The sequence below is a fragment of the Acomys russatus genome, chromosome 4 (assembly GCF_903995435.1).
Source record: "Acomys russatus chromosome 4, mAcoRus1.1, whole genome shotgun sequence".
In the NCBI taxonomy this organism is placed as follows: Eukaryota; Metazoa; Chordata; class Mammalia; order Rodentia; family Muridae; genus Acomys; species Acomys russatus.
In genome coordinates this window covers 56478820-56498830 of record NC_067140.1, presented here as the reverse complement: position 1 = coordinate 56498830, position 20011 = coordinate 56478820, and the positions used below count along the sequence as shown (strand labels likewise).

General features: G+C 46.9%; 1 protein-coding gene across 3 annotated transcripts in view; it reads left to right on the top strand.

The window, feature by feature from the left end:
- The window catches only part of Vps39 (VPS39 subunit of HOPS complex), a 43778-nt gene that overhangs the window by 20605 nt on the left and 3162 nt on the right, over positions 1 to 20011 (top strand). For all 3 annotated transcript variants that reach the window (XM_051144440.1, XM_051144441.1, XM_051144442.1), the window contains 14 exons: positions 1894 to 2014; positions 2114 to 2234; positions 8100 to 8229; positions 12129 to 12271; positions 14719 to 14862; positions 15256 to 15397; positions 15520 to 15606; positions 16063 to 16136; positions 16460 to 16558; positions 17006 to 17123; positions 17553 to 17681; positions 18761 to 18863; positions 19072 to 19117; positions 19858 to 20007. In XM_051144440.1, the coding sequence (XP_051000397.1) occupies positions 1894 to 2014; positions 2114 to 2234; positions 8100 to 8229; positions 12129 to 12271; positions 14719 to 14862; positions 15256 to 15397; positions 15520 to 15606; positions 16063 to 16136; positions 16460 to 16558; positions 17006 to 17123; positions 17553 to 17681; positions 18761 to 18863; positions 19072 to 19117; positions 19858 to 20007 (1607 nt within the window). The remainder of the gene's footprint in view (positions 1 to 1893; positions 2015 to 2113; positions 2235 to 8099; positions 8230 to 12128; positions 12272 to 14718; positions 14863 to 15255; positions 15398 to 15519; positions 15607 to 16062; positions 16137 to 16459; positions 16559 to 17005; positions 17124 to 17552; positions 17682 to 18760; positions 18864 to 19071; positions 19118 to 19857; positions 20008 to 20011) is intronic.

Below are 20011 nucleotides of genomic sequence, written 5' to 3'. Positions count from 1 at the left end.
GTGACACTCTTGCTGTATTTTCTTTGCAGTCAGAAACACAAACATGGTTAGTGCTTTGTGTACCGAGAGACTCTATCTTGTGAGAAAAGGGTTATGTTTCAGATGAAGAGACAAGAGCCCATGGAGGTGTTATAATCCAGTAGTTCACAGAGAGGGAAATCTGGTTAATTAGACATGGAGATATTGTCCTACACAGGTAAGATTGGACCAGGGCAGACAGGAGTCTGGGATGGGATTGAGGACCAGTTCCTTCATCTGGGCCAACAGCACAGGGTGAAAACTGACTGAAGATGCAAAAGGCAAGCTGGCCATGAGTGAGAGGTTGTGCAGAGCTTGACTAACTCAGCCTGCAGTCTAAATTACGCAGGAATTAGGTAGGCTGGCCATCAGAGGCCCGTGGTAGGCACTGACTGGGAAGCTGGTAGAATCTTAGGTAGGGGCTGGAGAGATGGCTCAGCGGTAAAGAGCATTTGCTGCTCTTGCAGGAGACCAGAGTTTGGTTCCCAGCACTATGTCCAGTGGCTTACAACTAATTATCTGTAACTCCAGCTCCAGGAGATGCAGCAATCTCTTTGGGTTTCTGTGAGCAACCCCCCCACACATATATACATAAATAATAAAATAAACCTTAAAAACAGCAATTTTACAGTGTGTTCCTAGTGAACCACTAACTTTTACCAATCTCAAAGCTAAGAATGTCATCAGATAGCATCTAACGTCTATAGCACCGTTTCCTAGCTTTGCTGTAACCTGCCTTCCTGTGGCCCCAAATCAAAGATAACTCTATTTGTGATTTCTTTTGTTCTGCACCTAATAACATCTCAGGTAACCACAGTCACGGTGGAACATAGTGTTTGGGGAAACCCTGAATCTGTGTTCCCAGGCCACAGTCACTCATGTTTAGCTCCAGAACAAACTCTTTCTTACTCCCTGTGAAGTAAGAACTATTTTTGTGCTGACAGTACCACAGACTGAGCTACACCTGTAATACCTGTGTTTACATTTTTGCAGTTAAGTTTAATGTAATGTACAAGCAGTAAATTTATTTCAATCAGTATAAAGTAAAGCTGGTCTTTATTCAGTCTTAGGGTTTCTGAGTTTCTATGTGTCTTCAGAGATACACGTTCTGTAATCTCCCTTATCACACAGGAAGGCTTTCATAGCAAGGATTTTAGGCTTTTTTGTATGTGTATGTACTGACTTTAGCACTTCTATAGATTCTTCTGTTTCACCCAGCTCACTAAGTACAAAGTATCTTTACAAAGTACAGAAAGGAAGAGTGGGTATGTAAACATTCTTTTCAAAAAGTCAAGGAAGAAGCCAGATGTGACAGGGACCTGTAGTCCCTCCTGCCTTTCATTAGGCCTTCGCTCCCAACACCAGTGCACTGGGGATTCAGCATCTAGTGTACGTAAGTGTTAGGAAAGACAGGAACATTCCACCTGTAGCAGCCATTAAGTGGAGTTTTGCATTCTTTTCCTGAAAATCTCAAGCAGAAACCTTAGCAAGTAGGAGGAAGAAGAAAGGAAACGGCCTTTCCCCTGCCCTTTCTGTGAGAGTGCAAGGCAGTTCAGTAGTGTGGAACAGCTGCACACTACCAACCTGGCTTTGTGACAGGTGGGAAAGGACCACAGGAAACTTTTAAAGGGCACAGTGGGAGCTGGTCCAGCCATGTTAGCAAAGCTTGGTATAGCTCTCTTATACAAGAGATGTTTTTTGATATCACTTCCTTCCTGTGAATTGCAGTGTAGGATTCTCCTGTCTTGGTGCTTAGCTTGAGGATTTTTTTTTTTAATCCATTTATATCACCTTCGTGTGAGCAATTGAATGCAAGCCCATCCTTAACCCAAAGCCTTCAACCAGAACTCAAGCTCAACATGTCCTCTCTTGCAGAGCACCAGCCTCCATACATCATTGCAGTGTTGCCCAGGTACGTGGAGATCCGAACACTTGAACCGAGACTTCTGGTTCAGAGCATTGAGTTGCAGAGGCCCCGCTTTATTACCTCAGGCGGGTAAGGACTTTCTCTCTTCACTGTGGCTGCTGCGTGGCTCCCAAGTCCATGTACCATTGTGAATCCCGTGTCCTCTTACCCATATTCTTCCTTCTCCAGATCAAACATTATCTATGTGGCCAGCAATCATTTTGTTTGGAGACTCATCCCTGTCCCCATGGCAACCCAAATCCAACAGCTTCTTCAAGACAAGCAGTTTGAATTGGCTCTGCAGCTCGCTGTAAGTCTCATCTTTTAGATTTGGGAGGCAGAGTGCTTTCCTTGTTATTTTCTTTCTATTTTTTTCCCTCTCATCATTCTCTAAAGCAGCTGAACATCATATAGAGACTGGTATTTAGATTGTATTTAGTTCTATATTTATATAAATGAAGAATAAACTGGAAGCCTGGGGGCTGTGATTCAGGGTTTGAGTCCACCTTCAAGTATCTATGTAACTAAGTGATTTTACCTTATTGATCTATGCAAGTGTAGAATGGATGTCAGTTATTAATGGTGTCTTCTAAAAAGTAATGGAAGAATAAAATAGTTTAGTAGATATTATATGGTTTGGAATAACTAAAGATAATGCATACATTAACATTATTAATTAACATTGACAATTAACATACAGTAATAGTCATGTCATGAATGTCATAATATTGTGTAGTTGGATCTAGCCACTAGAGGGCCCCTTGATTCTTTGAACAGTGAATTCTATGGCATGTGCAAGCCTTCTTCAGGGTCTGGAATGGCCTCGCTTGTTACACTGAACCAAGCCGCAGCCTTCTGCTTACTGTGGTCACTGGGCCAGTTAGCTTTTTACCACTGTAGCCACAGACAGCTTAGCTAAAGGTGTGTTTATTTGCCTCACATTTTCTGAGATCCAAAGTTCAAGTGCAGTAGTGCAGGCTCTGTGATAAGGGCCACTGCGTGGCTTTGCTACCACCTGGAATGAATGGGAATACAGGGCATGCAGTCAGTTGCCATGAGCGGACAGGAGAGGCCAGGGCTCCTTCTGCAACAGCTCTCTCTCAATGTCTTTTGTTCAGAGTGTTCTGGAACCTTCCTATCATGACTCACCTCTTGAAGGTTCACCCTCAATTCTCAGTATTGCCCCCTAGGAAACAAGTGCCTGACATTAGAATATATTGGGAGATACAAATCTCATTCAGATATTTGCAGCCACTCTGCTTTGTGGTCATGTGGACTGTTGTTCCCAGCAAAGCAGCAGTGTGTCTTGTTCATTTTCACTCCCATTGCTAGTAATTTCCCCCCCCTTTTTTTTTTTTTTTTTTTTTTTTTTTTTTTTTTTTTTTTTGGTTTTTCAAGACAGGGTTTCTCTGTGTAGCCTTGGCCATCCTGGACTCACTTTGTAGACCAGGCTGGCCTCGAACTCACAGCGATCCGCCTGCCTCTGCCTCCCGAATTGTGCTGGGATTAAAGGCGTGCGCCACCACGCCCGGCTATTTTTTCCATTTTTAAATTTTTGAGACAAGGGTATGTAGTCCATGTTGGTCTCGATCTTGTGACAGTCTCCTTGTCTCACCCTCCACTGGCATACACTGACGCACATGGCTTATGTATGTCTTTTAGTATCTGCAGAGAGTGGACTTGATTTCCAGAAATGTCCATAAGTCTATGAGCCTAGTCTGGGCATTAAACTAGTTTAACCTAAAGAGGTGTTGATGATGGTAATAGTAAGCTTGATTTCTAGATAGGTGTTGCAAACTGTCTCTGAAGGAAAAGCAGCGATCACTTTTAATTACTTGCAGTGGCTGCTTGCATGTGTGTGTGTGTCCATGCGCGTGCGTGTGCGTGTGTGAGCATGTGTGTGTACTGGTGTACATGCACTGTTGTGGTGTGCATGTGGAGGCTAGAGGCCAGCCTCAGGTGTTGTGCCTCAGGACGGCTGTCCACCTTGTTGTCCCTCAGAGTCTCTCAATGGGACCTGGGGCTCATCACTTAGGCTAGGCTGGCTAGCACTGAGCCCCACGGAGCCTCCTCGCCCCGCCTCCCCAGTGCTGAGACTGCAGGCAGCACCACTCCACAGGTTTCTACGTGGGTCTCAGGAATCAACCTGGGGCCCTTGTGCTTCCTGTTCTTGCCCTTTATGGGCTGAGTTATTTCTCCAGCCCATGCTGGCTGTTTTGAAAAGCAACTTTTATTTTACATGCAAAAGTTCTGTAATTTAAAATCCTATTTTTTCAAGCTTTTCTACATGTAAATATTTTATGTTGAGTACATTGCCCTTTTTTCTCTCTGTTCTTCCCTTTCTCCCCCTTCTCCTATCTCTGGTCCCCTTTGTCCTCTAAGTAGTTTTACTACTACTTTAATGTTTTATACACACACACACACACACACAGGGAAGGGCCTGGGCAAAGATTTTTTTGTATCTGTATAAAATCTAGGAACCATAAATGAGGGGAAAAGGTATATATTTGTCTTCCTGAGGCTGGCATGACTCAATTTATTATTTTTAGTTGCCTCCATTTTCCTGAACTTTGAAATTCCAGTGTGAGCATATGCCACATTCTCCTTTTTCCTGCCTCTGTGCCGGGCACCGTGGCTGCTCCATAACTTAGTTGTTGTGATTGGTGCTACAGTAGACACTGGTGTGCAGCAGTCTGTAGGATACGTTGGCTTGAAGCCCTCCCTGCCCAGGAGTGCTGACGCCGAGTCATATGGAAGATTGGGGTTAAGCTTTTCTGAGAAACCTCCACCCTGGTCTTCACAATGGTGTTCCTACCAGCAGTGTATAAAGTTTCTCTTTTGTGCTCACCCTTGCCAGCATTTGTTGGTTCTCATTTTCATAATGCCTGCCATTCTGACTAGGGTAAGCTGGAATCCTGATGGGGTTTTAATTTGCATTTCTCTGGTGGCTAATGAGAGTCAGCATTTTAAAATATTTTTATTGGCATTCTGTATGCGTTCGTGCATACATGCATGCCTCTGTGTGTGTGTGTGTGTGCGCGCGCATGCGCGCGCGTGCACATGGGCATGTGGTAGACAGAGATTGATGTTAGGTGGCATCCTTAGTCACTTTCTACCTTATTTTTTGAGCCTGGAGACAACCAGTTTGTCTACACTGCCTGGCCTAGGGGATATCTTCTCAACATGGGGATTGTGGTTGTCCATAGTTGTACTGGCTAGATTTTTACTAGTGTGCTAAGGCTCTGAGTTCACGTTAAGTACGGAAGCCATCTTAAGTACATCTCAGTACTTAAGCCGAGCCAGCTCTCTAGCCCCAGTATTTCATTTTTTTAATTTTTTTTTTTTTAAGAACTAAAATATTTTTATGTATTTGGGTGTTTTGCCTGCAAGAATGTCTATGTACCACATGTATGCCAGTTGCCTAATGGATGTATGCCACATAATGTCAGTGGATAATAATGGCCTGCCTATAATTTCAGACTTGGAAGGTGGAGACAGGTCATCCCCCAGAGCAAGCTGGCTAGCAAGACTAGCCATATCAGCCAGTTCTGGGTTTGATTGAGAGAGCCTGCCTGATTGAATAAGGTGGAAGAGTGATTGAAGATGATTCCCTGCATCAGCCTAGTATCTCATTGACATGCATGTATGTGCACACACATGCCTACCACCCAGTCACATGTGTGCACGCACACACATATAATAATGGAAAAAGAAAGAAAAGTAAAAACTAGCATGGCACAGCTCTAGAACATTTGAAGTTATCCTGACTTGAGCAGAAGGTCATAAGTATCTGGGAGTAAGCTTGAGAAGAGGACAGAGCCAGGTTTACCAAGCCTCAATACACAGTGCGGTATAGCTGTGTGCTCATAGTAGTGGACTGGAGTGGAGAGGAAGAAACGTACTGAGAAGCATTTTATTTTATGTATTTTATGTATTTTCCTAGTTTAATATTGTGTGTGTTTGTGTGTGTATGTGTACACATATGTCTGGGTGTATGTGTGTTAAGGCACACGTGTGGAGGTCAGGACAACATTATGTAGTAGGCTCTCTCCTTCTACCTATACAAGGGATCCAGGAATCAAACTTAGGTCACCAGACTAGCACAGCAAGGGTCCTTACCCATTGAACCATCCCACTAGCCCTCTAAGAAGCATTTTAAAGAAGTTAAGTTTAGTAAAGTTTGATCAAGATATAAGAGGGAAAGGTTAGCGGGGAGATAATGCTAATAACAGCGTTATTGGCCTTTGGCCACAAACAGGACATTTCCCACCTCTTCAAGGCACACAGCCCTTCCATCTTGCAGCATTGCGGGTTCTGTGGCTCAAGGGCTCTGCATGTGATGTCCCTCTGCTAGGAGCACACACTCTTCTCTGGCCCTTAAGTCCCAGGTTGGGTCTGTGCTGCTGTCCCTTCTGAACTCAGTGCTCACTGTACTAGGGAGCCTTCCCGGGTATGTCTCTTAGCCTCCTCTCCTCCCCTCCCTTCCCCTCTTCTCTCTTCCCTTCCCTTCCCCTCCCCTCCCTTTCCCTAACTTCCCCTCTCCCCTCCCCTCCTCTCCTTTTCTTTCTTTCTTTTTTTTTTTTTTAAGATTTATTTATTAATTATATATAGTGTTTTGCCTGTGTGTACACCTGCACACCAGAAGAGGGCACCAGATCTCATTATAGATGGTTGTGAGCCACCATGTGGTTGCTGGGAATTGATCTTAGGACCTTTGGAAGAACGGACAGAGCTCTTAACCTCTGAGCCATCTCTCCAGAGTTTCTCTATGTAGTCCTTGCTGTCCTGGAATTTTCTGTTATGGGGTCTACTTGGATCCAACACAATTCAAACACCAAGTCAAGTTTATTGTAATAAAGTTGCTACTAATTGATCAGGGACACAGAACAGACTCAGGAGCTGAACTGCAACTGCCCTTGACCCCCAGCAAGAATGTTACAGAGCTTTTAAACCTGAAAAAATATAAACATCTGGTCCAGGTTACAGTTACATTTTTCTATGTGTCAGGATTCAGGGATAAGGGCTTTCTCTAGGAACAGTTCCCTATGTGGCACACTTATTCTCTTCCCATTGGTTGGGTTATTCAGCTGTGGCAGGGCGACTTGCCTAGCATTCATGTCTCAACCTGCCAACCAGGACGTCATTTCCCCACTTACATGTCTCTCTCTGCCACACAGGGTATCAGTTACCCAAGGAGCTCTTAGGAACTTAAACTTCAATTTTTATTCCTATTCAAGATGGAAGTTTTATTCAAAATGGCTTCAGTTTGGATTCTTCTTACACTCTATATTGACTAGGCTGGTCTTGAACTCACAGAGATCCCATTGCCTCTGCCTCCCAAGTGCTGGGATTAAAAGGGTGTGTCACCACTGCCTAGCAGGTTTTGTTTATAAATTTAACTTCAGGTTTGGTTAGATTTGGCGAGCTCTCCATTAATGCCCTTTTGTGTATGCACCAGGATCAAATCTGGCACTCACATTAATTAATTAGCATACATCCTCAGTGATCTCTAGGCTGAGGCAGTTTCTTCCTCTTTCCTTGTTTGTCATGGCCTTCATAGACTTTAGTGGCGCTAGTTAGGCACTTGGTAGAAGCCCTAGTGAATTCCATTGCATAGTTACTTAACAGTGTGATGAGAAGATTGCAGGTACCCTCTCTTGTGCTTTCCTGGCACCAGACATGTGGGGCGCACACACACATATATGTAGGCAAACACTCATAAAGTAAAAATAATTTTAAGAAATTATGTAACTAGGGGGCTGGAGAGATGGCTCACAGGTTAGGAGCATTGGCTGCTCTTGCAGAGGACCGAGGCTGGATTCCCAGCACTCCTGTGACAGCTCAGAGCTGTCACTCCAGAACTGTGACTCCAGTTCCAGGGGAATCTGATGCTCTCTCTCTTCTGGCCTCCGTGGACACTGCACACACATGGTGCACACACATATGTGCAGGAAGAACATCTATATACATACAATTAAATTAAATGTTTTAATTATGTAACCAAGTCTTAGTATAGTTGTTTAGAAGAAGACTGTGGGGTAGTCTGTGCAGTTGGGTACCATGTTGCTCTTGTACATTGTAGCATCTCTGCCTTCTAGTGTGTTTCACTGCCTAGAATGAGCAAAAGCAAGTATATGGAGAGTGATGAGCTTTTATTTATTCTCTCTTTTCTTAGGAAATGAAAGATGACTCAGACAGTGAAAAACAGCAGCAAATCCATCACATTAAGAACTTGTATGCCTTCAACCTCTTCTGCCAGAAGCGCTTTGATGAGTCCATGCAAGTCTTTGCTAAGCTTGGCACAGGTAACAAGCAGGTGTGGCTTTGGGGTAGGAATTGCTGGTGGAGTCTCGCTCTCCTCAGAGCTCACCTGCGAGTCTAACAAGCTCTTGTGAGAGGCCACAGTGCTTACACACTTACAGTCTACCCTGTCTAATGTGGTCTCACCCATTAATGCAGGCCTCCAGTTTTCCTGAATGCTTTGTCCACATCATTAAAGAGAGGTAACAGTCATCCGATCCAACAATTATACATGATCGATTACCTAGTGTTCACTGAATGTTAGGCTAGGCAGAAGTTCCTGGGTTGTTGTTGGGAGCCAGCGTGGACCACTGCTGCAAAGCCCGCCCTCTCTGTTAGAGTGCAGCAGTGAGAGCGGGCCCGCGGGAGTTGGCTTGTGTGGTGGGTTGAATGAGAATGTCTTCCATAGCTCAGATATTTCAGTATTTAGCCCCTGGTTGGTGGTGCTATTTGGGAGGTTTAGGAAATGCGGCCTTGTTGGAGGAAGTAGGACACTGGAGATGAGCTCTGAGAATCTAGACTCTCGACATTTCACTTTCGCTCTCTGCTTCCTGCTTGAGCTTCAACTGATGCCCACATCAGTGGCTGCTCCAGCCGCCATGTCTTCCATTTGTTGCCACACTTTCCCTGCCATGACTGACTCTTATCCCACTGGAATCGTAAGCCAAACAAGTCCCTCCTTCTCTAAGTTGCCTTGGTCATGTGACAGCAACAGAACACTAGCTAGTGCAGCCTGCCAAAGCTGATACAAAGCACTGGACTGCCTGCTTCAGTTTGCTCCTCTATTGAAGAGGCGTAATGGCAGCGCTCCCTAGAGTATTCCATGAAGGTCATGTGAGGTCATTAGGACAGTGCAGACTACTGCGCCCTATGTCTGCTACTATGATTGCATCTGTTGGCTTTCTGCCATGTCCTTTTGTTGTTCTCACCTTCCTCTTTTTTCTTCCCCCACCTATCCCTGGGCCAGTCATTTGGGTTCTTGGTTATGAGTAATGGAGACCAGTTCTGAGTAATTTCACTAGAGTCTGATCAATTGAACAGGGGAGGGAATCACTAGGTGGTGGTTAGAGGGCCTCGTAAAATTAATGGACCAATTTTGGTGTTTTGTTTTTTTTGTTTTTTGTTTTTTTTTTTCTGAGACAGAGTTTCTCTGTGCAGCCCTGGCTGTCCTGGAACTCCCTCTGTAGACCAGGGTGGCCTTGAACTCACAGAGATGCCTCTGCCTCCTGAGTACTGGGACTAAAGGTGTGTGCCACCACCATTTGTTGATGGATCAATTTTGCATGGTGGCAAAGGGAACTCTGGAGGCTCTCAAAGCAGGAAGGGGACAGAAATTAGTTTGTAGTTCACAACAGACTGGGTGACCCTGCTCTAACATGACCGCTGCCTTAGCTATCCCCACACCGCCCCCATGGTGCTTCATCCCTGTAAGGCACTCCCTGTTGGTGTATCAGTTGCCAGCCCCCAAGGTCTTCAGCTAGACAAGCCATTTCCAAGGGAGCTCACTGTCATGGCTGACAAGTTGGTGCTGTCTGGGTCCTGGGTCCTCAGTCTTTCTCAAGTGAGTCCTCACGTAGCTGATCCAGTGTCATGTACAACAGCTGGCTTTTCCAGAGGGTGTGACCTAGGGTCCCTAGGGAATACTTTTTGTGACTACAATGCCTTCTGTATTCTGTTGATTTACAAGGGTCTTTACAGGTTTAGGACAAGAGAAACCAGACTCCTTTTGAGGAAGGGGAGCGACAGGAGGGGTGTGTGGGATGGGCGTGTGCCACGTGCTTATCATCCTCAATTTACCTTCTCAGGGCTGAAGTATCTGATCCCCAAGATGAGGTCACAGTCCCGTTCCCAGCCTGTATTAGTGTAGAGAAGGGTTAGGTGCCTCTGATTCTGAAAGCTAGGGCAGTCCTCCAACCACAAATACACACAGTTTGCCGGAAGGAACTCACCAAAGGAACCAGGATACTGTTGAGAAGGGAGGCGGGGCTGGAGAACTCGCCCAGTCAGATTTCAGGTGATGGCCCGAGGACCTGAGATCAGGCCACAGAGGTCAAGTGCAGTGGCACAATCGTGTGTAATCCCAGTGCTGAGGTGAGGTCACAGGTCCCCTGCATGCTTCTTATTTACTTCACCTGTACTGGCAGCTTTCCCAGGCGGCTTAGCCAGAAACAAGTCCTTGAAGCTGCTGACCAGCTGCTGTTTGCTTTAAAGTACATTTGTGAGGGATTTTGTTTCCTTAGGTCTGGTGTGGTTTAAAAAAGAGTATTCTTTTGTAGTTGTGAGCCAGCTTGCTCTCAATCATTTCCAAACATTAGTGATCTGGGGGAGAATACCCACAGGCCAGTGCGGCTGTGGCCTGCACATAAGCTAATTCACAGTAGCCAAACTCAGGTAGTCTGGAATGCCATGCCGGAGATGGGTGCACAGCGTTGGTGAGGAAGCCATATAGAGGCACATTAGGTGTGAGCCACGGGAAGACCCCACAACAGGGAAGTCTCATGTGGCGGAAATACTTTGTCTACAACCACAGGGCTCCTTCCCCCTAGTGCAGCACGGGTTGAGTCCAGATGTCTGTGTTTGCTCCCCTGCTGTTTTATTCTCTTTGTCACCACAGTATGTGCTGAGGGATCTGGATTGCATTTGAATATGAAATAGTTAGGCCTCTCCACCAAGGTGATATTTTAGTTACTACCTGACAGATGGTGTCTCCAAGAGCCATGCCAGGGTCTAGGGAAGAATGTTCTAGGCTGAGGGAGCAGGCAGCACATGTACATGAGGTGGAAAGAGTACCTGGGAATTCGGGAACTGCCCAGTCAACAGAGTGGATAGAGTTTTCTCTGCATGAGGAACATCATTTCCTTGTTCTCATGTGTTTCTATTTTGTGTGTGTGCTGTTTTGTGTATGTGATACAACCCTGGACTCAGAACCCCCTCCTCTCAAAGCGAATCCTAAGTGTTGACAATGCTAGTGCTTGCATGTGGCGGGGGGTGGAGGCTCGGTGGGGGATTGATGTGATAGCATTCTCCAGGAGCAGAAAGACTTAGGGAGGTCAGACATGGTGACTCAACCTGTGTGTTGTCTCTGCACCTGGGAATTTCAGACAGTAGGATTGTACCAAGCCATCCTGGCCTACGTAGTGGCTTCTAGGCAAGCCTGACATGTGGTTTGAGACCCTGTCTCAACAACCAAACAAAAGTAAGAATGAAGAGGTGGTCTAGGCCCTGAAGAAAGAAAAGGAAAATGGAACTTGAACACTGAGCTGCCCCCTAGCCTCTCATCACACCGTGTTCAGTAGAGTAGGGCATGGGTGTGGCGCAGGCGGCAGGGAAGGCTGTGTTCACTCAGCTCTCCGCAGTGCCTTCCTCCCTGAGCTCGGGCTTTGGTGAGGCTGCTCTGCTGGGCTGCCCATGCTTGTCAGTGCTTTAACAGATCCTGATCCTGAAGAGCAAGGTCCTCTTAGATGGGCTGGATACTGTGACATGGGGTTAGTGACTTCTGGAGGCCTCAAGGGAAGTCTTGCCTTATGGTCTTGCCATTTTGTGACATATTAATGAGATTTACATACAGTGTTCAGGTCACCTAGGGGACTTACTAAACTTTCCTGAACTCAGACTCACTCCCTAGGTTGAGGAGTAATCCAGGTATGCTTATGCATTCCTACAGTTGTAGCACTCGGGAGGCAGAGGCAGGAGGATTGCCACAGATCTGAGGCAGGCCTGGTCTATGCAATAACGCCCAGACCAGCCAGGCTTACATAGGCCCTGTCTCAAGCCCCCCATCCCCAAATGAAATAAATGGTAAACTGTTGGTTTGGGGCTCACTATCTATCATATAGTCATGTTGTATTTTGTCCCTAAACTTCTGGGTTTCTTTCCTAAGGAAGCATGCTTTCCTTTCTTACAGATCCCACCCACGTGATGGGTTTGTACCCCGACCTACTGCCCACAGACTACAGGAAACAGCTGCAGTACCCCAACCCACTGCCCACACTCTCTGGCGCTGAACTGGAGAAGGCTCACTTAGCTCTCATTGACTACCTAACACAGGTAGGCCTAACACACCGAGTGTGCAGGAGCTTCTGGCTCGGAGCTCCAGCCCTGCTTCCCTGTGGCAACAATAGGGCTCAGGAGGTCATAAGGGAAGCTCTGGCAGTTGGTGTGGACCATCTGCTGCTGCCTCCAACTTAATAGTACTCTCAAGCCTTTTTTTTTTTTTTTGTCTTTGAAATACTTTTATGAATTCTTTGAGAATTTCATACCATGTATTTTGATTGTTTTTCACCCTTAGCTCCTCCCAAACCTCCTAACTTTGTGTCCTCTTTGAAAAAAAATAACCCATTGAGTCCAATTTGTGCTGTCTATATACTACTAGGTGTGGGGCCATCCGCTGGAGCCACGCCTTCAAAAAATCTTTAACTGACACACTCCCCAGAAGCCACCAGCTATCCATAGCTCCTTGGTTAAGGGTGGGGGCTGTTTTGTTTTGTTTAAACCAAATCTTTATATCAGGAAGCATAGTCACAGGAATTATATGACCTAAAAGGGTAAGTTTTAATTGTTATGAACATTTTCATGACATGCATAATTATAGGGGGGGATGCCTATAGTTTGGGAAACATAGAAAGTATAAGCCAAAGCTCCATAGTGGCGCACCACAACTTTAATTCTAACACTTGGGAGGCAGAGACAGGCAGAGCTCTGTGAGTTCAAGACCACTCTGATAGGCATAGTGAGTTCTGGACCACCAGAGGTGCATAGTGAAACCTGGTCTCTAAAACAAACAAAAAGTATAAGCCAGAGAATAGCGGTGTTTGTTTAGTTTCTTCTGTGTATCCATGAACTAGCTTCTATCTGTTTGTTTTAGGATTTATTTATTTTTATTTTATATATATGGCTGCTGTGTTGACATGTGTGTCTGTGTAACACATGCATGCCGGTGTCAGCAGAGGAGAGAGGGCATCACATCCTCAGGAACTGGAGTTACAGACACCTGCGAGCTGCCCTGTGGGTGCTGGGAATCAAACCTGGGCCCTCTGAAGAAGAGCCAGTGCCCTTACCACTAAGCTATCTCTCCAGCCTGTTGTGCTTTTATTGATTTCTTTATTACAATTTTAAAAACTCAAAGTATATATTCTGTTTTATAGTTTACAGCTTGAAATTCCAAATATTGGGAAAGTCCTTCCTTGTCAGTAATTTTTCTTCTATAACATATGTTTATGGCCTAATTTTTTTCAGTTTACTAATATGGACCCTTTAATATGAAAGGGTCCTTTCATATTACACTACAACTTACCTCTCTGTAAAGCTTTAGTTTTTTTGAAACAGGATCTCATATAGCCCAGGCTGACCTTGAGTTCCCTTTGTAGCTAAGGATGACCTTGAACTTTAATCCCCCTCCCTTCATTTCCCAAGGCTGGGATTATAGGTGTACACCACTACACCCAGTTATGTGATGCTGGGGATTCGGGCATGGCAGACACGTACTCACCAGCTGAACTATATTCCAGCCCTCCCTTAAGCTTCTTGACTCACAGTTTGTCACAGAAAGTTCTTCTTATTTGCTGTGTGTGTATTCATGTCAGAGACCTTATGGCTACTCTTCCAGGTATCCCTGTAGGCTCGGAAAAGCATCTCTGGAAAATTATTTGTAGTGCTGCATTTCACTGCTGCATCGGGGTCAGTAAATGCCAGCTGGTTCAACCAGGCATCTCAGTCTTGGTGCATCCTTGACTTTGAGCTCCAGGGCACCACCCCCCCATGACTGGCAGCCTGCAAGGAGCACACAGGCATGTCTCATTGTTCACACTTTGGAGCCCTGAGCCAAGTATAAACAGTTCCTGGGATATAGTATTCCCAGAAACCTGTGGCCTTTTGCTTCTGCCATCTCAGCTTTAGGAGGCAAAACACTTTTTCCTGGTCCTTGGTGACCTTGGAGATGCAGGAATTTAAGCAGTACCAGTGTTTTGCTAAAGAAGAACTATGGGCTCTGTCAGGCACAAGAAAGTACAAATGAGATGACTGCTTTGATTCACTTATTTATGTTGAGATGGGCTCTCACTGTATTGCCTAAGTTGAGCCTGAAGCTATGATCTTCCCCACTCAACCTTCTGAGTCGCAGGGATTACAGGCCTGTGCCTCCGTGCCCAGCTGGGTGACGTTTTAGAATAGTCAAAAGCTAATCTAAGACCCAGTGGTAGCTTGGAGGGCTGGGGGTTGGGGTGTAGCTGCATGGTAAAGTGCATGGTGAAGGGCCTGTCATATGCAAGGCTCTGGGTTGGATCCCTAGCACTGCAGAAACAAGGCAGAGATTTGTTTATCACTAGGACTGTGACAATGTAACAATCATGTCTTTTGATCTCTGGCAAAACATGAATGCTGTTGTGAGATCTCAGGTAATGGACAGGAGTTGATTTGCAGGCATTCAGAGTTAACTCGCTTGGGTGATGAAGGAAGACCCCGTCCTGGCCCTGACCCCATGTTTTTGCCATTTTCAGAAACGAAGCCAGTTGGTGAAGAAGCTGAATGACTCAGACCACCAGTCCAGCACCTCCCCACTCATGGAAGGCACACCCACCATCAAGTCCAAGAAGAAGTTACTGCAGATCATCGACACCACCCTGCTCAAGTGCTACCTCCATGTGAGTTGCCGTAGCATGCCAGCCCCTTCCTCTCACACTCTAGGGACGTTGTGGAGATCCTAGATGCTGACACCTCCTAGCCTTTGCCTGATGTCTTTGTTTCCTGTGACTAAGAGGATAAAGCAAGATACCCATCTGGGATTCCTTTGCTAGTAAAATTGGGGTTAGTGCCACAGGCTCAACAGGGACATGTGTGCTGAAGGGTATAAATGCTCCAGAGGCCACCGCTTGCCAACCCGCAACAAGGGACTGTTTGCTTTCCTATGCTTGTTATGTCCCTGGCTGGCCCTTGAGCCTGGAGCAGGCCTGAGCAAGTGAGGGGTGGGGCTTCCAGGAAGGACCTTCTGCTGTTGCCCCACATCACCCTGTGTCAGCACCCCATGTCCCCCACAGACGAACGTGGCCCTGGTGGCTCCTCTGCTGCGCTTGGAGAACAACCACTGTCACATTGAGGAGAGTGAGCATGTGCTGAAGAAGGCTCACAAGTACAGCGAGCTCATCATCCTGTATGAGAAGAAAGGGCTCCATGAGAAAGGTGGCGGGGCCTCCCGGAGGTGGGGGAGGGGCGTGGGGGAGGGTCGCGTGCGTGTTGACAGAATCCGATGGACCTTGCATGAGGAAAAGGCTCATGGGTTTGTTCTTGGGCTTTGTGGCCAGCTCTGCAGGTGCTAGTGGACCAGTCCAAGAAAGCAAACTCCCCTCTGAAGGGCCACGAGAGGACCGTGCAGTATCTGCAGCACTTGGGTGAGCCCTCGTGTGGTGGGTTTTGAGACAGGATCTCACTGTGTAGTGCTGGTTCACCTGAAACTCATGTAGACCAGGCTGGCCTCAGACTTACAGAGGTCCGCCTGCCTCTGCCTCCTGAGTGCTGGGATTAAAGGTGTGCGCCACCACGCCCAGCCCTGAGCCCCGCATTTAAAAGCTGCGGAGGTGGCTCTTGTTTGTATGGGCCTGGTTTCCCTCCATTCCTGAGTCTGGTCAGTCCCTTCCCTTCTGTTCATCAGTTCTATTCCTCTGCCTGGCATCAGAGACCCTCAGTAGTTGAACAGTGGGGAGACCATGAGAAACAAGCAGATCTGAAGTCTGGTGCTTGGATCTCTCTTGTCCACAGAATGGATTCTGAGGCGACACCCATACCTGCACACCTACTCTTCAGGCTTATTGGGCAGGCCTGACTTTTGTCTTACTTTTTCTTTGAAGGCACAGAAAACCTACATTTGATTTTTTCCTACTCGGTCTGGGTGCTGAGAGACTTTCCAGAAGATGGCCTGAAGGTAGGTCATAGGCCCCTGGACTTGTCTGGTGCCACAGTTGATCCTGATTATATTTGGTGAGAGAGCCACGGGTAGAGGTGGGGACTGGATTGCCCTGATCCTTTGAGTCACAGGGTAAAGGGCATGTGAGACAAGACTGCACACGTAGAAGGAGCCTTGTTCAGAAGCTGATAGGCTCCAACCTCGACCACCATGTACTAGCCAGCTACTGGTACCTTGTCCACCCTTCCGCTCAAAGCGTCCGCAGCCCTAGCATTTGCAGGCCTGTGTGTCTGTGGCCTGAGCAGAGAATCTGCTTGTACAACTCTGGTTTGCTCTGACAGATATTCACCGAAGACCTCCCGGAGGTGGAGGCTCTGCCACGAGATCGAGTGCTCAGCTTCCTAATAGAGAATTTCAAGGGTCTGGCTATTCCTTATCTGGTAAGGTACAGTTCAGTTTGCCCAAAAGACTTTAAGCCGAGTATCTGGGAGAACATAGATCACTTGGGCTGCTCGGGTCCTGGGTAGGTGGGGTCACTTGAGTGTTGGTGAGAATATGAGGATGATTATTTCCGCCTACTCTGAAGAAAGCAATCCTAAGGAACCAAGTGAGGAATACAGAAGGAACCAAGAATCAGGGCCTTTAATTGTAGGTTTGGGAGGCAGAGACAGGCGGATCTCTGTGGGGTCAAGGCCAGCCTGATCTACATAGTAAATTTCAGTTTAGATCGGAAATTAAAGAAACCTTCCCTATGTCGCTGGGTTTTGTCACAGTTTTGGACAAGCTGCCCCTTGGTATATCCAATTGGTATGGGCCCTGAGAGGGAGACTAGGAGATAGGCTCTCAGCACAGAGGTACCAACCAGACTGACTTCCATTCCGCCTCAGGAGCACATCATCCACGTGTGGGAGGAGACAGGCTCGGGCTTCCACAACTGCCTGATTCAGCTGTACTGTGAGAAGGTGCAGAGTCTGATGAAAGACTACCTCCTGTCCCTGCCCACAGGTACCTGGGCCCATCCAAAGCAGCTGGCTCCAGACCTACAGGTCAGACTGAGCTGAGTGCCTGTGTGTGGTGTGGGAAACAGGCCCTGCTCCATGCCTAAGTAGATGGAAATCCTTCCAAGGAGTCTGGGACACTGAGTGACTCAGGAGCCCTGGTCTAGGTATGGGGGTCTCCCCATACCTGAGGGAGTCCTCCCTCAGGCCGACAGAAGGAACAGATCTGTCTGCAGGATGACAGCTAGCGCATTTCCCTGCTCACAGCCTTCATTAATGTCACACTGGTGTTTTAGGACCAGAGAGACCACGGAGCAAGACCACTCCCCTTCCTTGATACTAGGGTGACATCACCGAGCCCCATTCCCCTCATTAGATCCCACATTATTGCTTAACGGCATCCATCCATTCATAAAGAGCTTGCTTTCCCTTAAAGGCAAAAGTCCAGCCCCTGCCGGAGAGGAAATGGGCGAGCTGGGGGAATACCGACAAAAGCTGCTCATATTCTTGGAGATCTCCAGCTACTATGAACCAGGCCGGCTCATCTGTGATTTCCCCTTCGATGGTGAGTGTCTAGCCTGGAGCCAGCGCTGTTTCAGCTCATCTTAATAGAGGCCCGGCTCCCTGTGTTGTTATTCCTCAGCCCTCCTCCACAGTGGGTGTGCGAGGGCCCAGGCTTCCAGGCCATCATCACTCCAGTTTCTCCATATCACCCTCGCTGAGGCTGAGAGAAGACTCTTTGTGGGTGTGAACCATATGCTAATTTGTAGATTGTAATCTGTTGCTTTAGAAGGAATTCTTGTTGGAACTCCTTGTAATCTGGCATGAGACATGAATCTGTCTGGCGTCAGCTCTGCAAACACCCAAGTCTTGGCCTCACGTTCACTGGAGTTCCTAGTCTGAGTGAACTTGGCTGGTTAATGAGTATCCTTGCTCAGTTTATGGGTGATTCTTAAAAGGGTGAGATATGGCCAGGCGTGTGGTGCCCGCCTTTTATTCCAGCGCTTGAGAGACTGAGGGAGGCCAATTCAATCTCTGTGAGTTCAAGACCAGCCTGGTCTACATAGTTCCTGGACAGCCGATGTACATACACTGAATTGTATTTAGAGAGACCCTCTTTGGTACAGTGCTTCCTAAACTAGCTTCCTTCTCCTTTAAATATTACCTTACTAATATCTTCTACTGTTTTATTTCACTATATTTTTAGTATGTGGTGCTTAGGAAGAGCCTTCATGTGCTAAGCATGTACCCTGCCTCTGAGCTGTACCCCAAACCTTTCTGTTATTTGGGGTTTGTTTTGTTTTTGTCTTGTCTTGTTTTTGTTTTGAAAGATTGTTGTGGTGGTTTTGTTTAATTTCCCTCTATTTATTATTCTTTAAATTGATTTATTCCATTTGCTACCTGTTTGTGTATGTATGTGCCATGTGGTCAAAGGATAGCTTGTATGGGGCCTAGGGGTTGAACCTAGCTCCTCAGACTTGGCAGCAAGTACTGTTACATACTGAACCATCTTGATGGTCTTCAGTCAAGTCCCTTCTTCTATTTTGTATTACCCCAATATTCCTTCCCCCAGTTGCTTAGTCCCCAGTTCTGTGCATAAGACACAAAGCAGGGGCAGCTACTTGGAGTCCTTTCCTCTCCTAGGCCTCTTAGAAGAAAGAGCTCTTCTGTTGGGGCGCATGGGGAAGCACGAACAAGCTCTCTTCATCTATGTCCACGTCCTGAAAGACACAAAGATGGCTAAGGAGTAAGTCAACCCTGCCCTCCCACCTCCCAAGGAGTCTCAAGGCAGGTTCTCACAGAGACAACAGCATGAGCTGCCTGGAAGGCCACCCGTGGCCACAGCAGAGGGGATATCATCTCCCCTGCTGGCCCTGCTCGGTTACCATCGGCAGCCACATGGACAGCTTCCATGTAGCCCCTCTTGCCTGTTCTCAGCACCCCCTCCCTTGCAGGTACTGCCACAAACACTACGACCAAAACAAAGAAGGCAACAAAGACGTAAGTAGGCAGCTGTGACCAAGGGAGCATGTACACTTCCTGTCATTATAGCAGACCCCACCCCCTCCAGTGTGGCCACAAGTGGCACTTGTATCAATCACTGAGTGAGACACAGTGTATGTCAGTGCACTAAGTGATTGTTTGCATATGTTTACTGGAACCATATGTCATGGTGGACACATCTGTTGTCACCCACCAGATTAGTAGTAACACCCCGCCCCTCTCAAGAGTTCTGATGTATGTATACTGAATTAATGTGGATTGGCGCGTCTAGGAGGAAGAGTCAGATTATACATCGATTTGTCAGTATCACGAGACATTTGTGATTGGTGTAACTGGGAGTGGGAATCTGGGACTGGAGGCCAGAGATGCTGCTAAGTGATGCACAGGACGGCCTCGATGACAAAGAATTAGCTGGCCCCAAATGTTGAGAAAACTAGGATGAAGTGACCCTATGGCACTAGAACTGGTTGGAAATATGGCCAGCTATTCAGCCTTGAAAGCATAAGAAAATGAGGACTCTTTAGGTTGTTTTACAGTGTTAACTCTCTGTGATTGGTATAACACTAAACAGGGAAGCGCATTATGGCACCTTCATTCAGCTGTTTGATTTTGCGAAGAATAAAGCGGAAGGTGATGAGTTTGCCAGAGGTTGCTACCGACCAGCCCTCTAATCATCAGGGAGGCTCCAGGCTGGGGTTGCTGCTAGCCTGACATGGCTGTTCCTATCTGTGAAACAGGTATATCTGTCCCTGCTTCGGATGTACCTGTCACCCCCCAGCATTCACTGCCTGGGGCCAATCAAACTGGAGCTCCTGGAGCCACAGGCCAACCTCCAGGCTGCACTGCAGGTCCTGGAGCTGCACTACAGCAAATTAGACACCACCAAGGTCA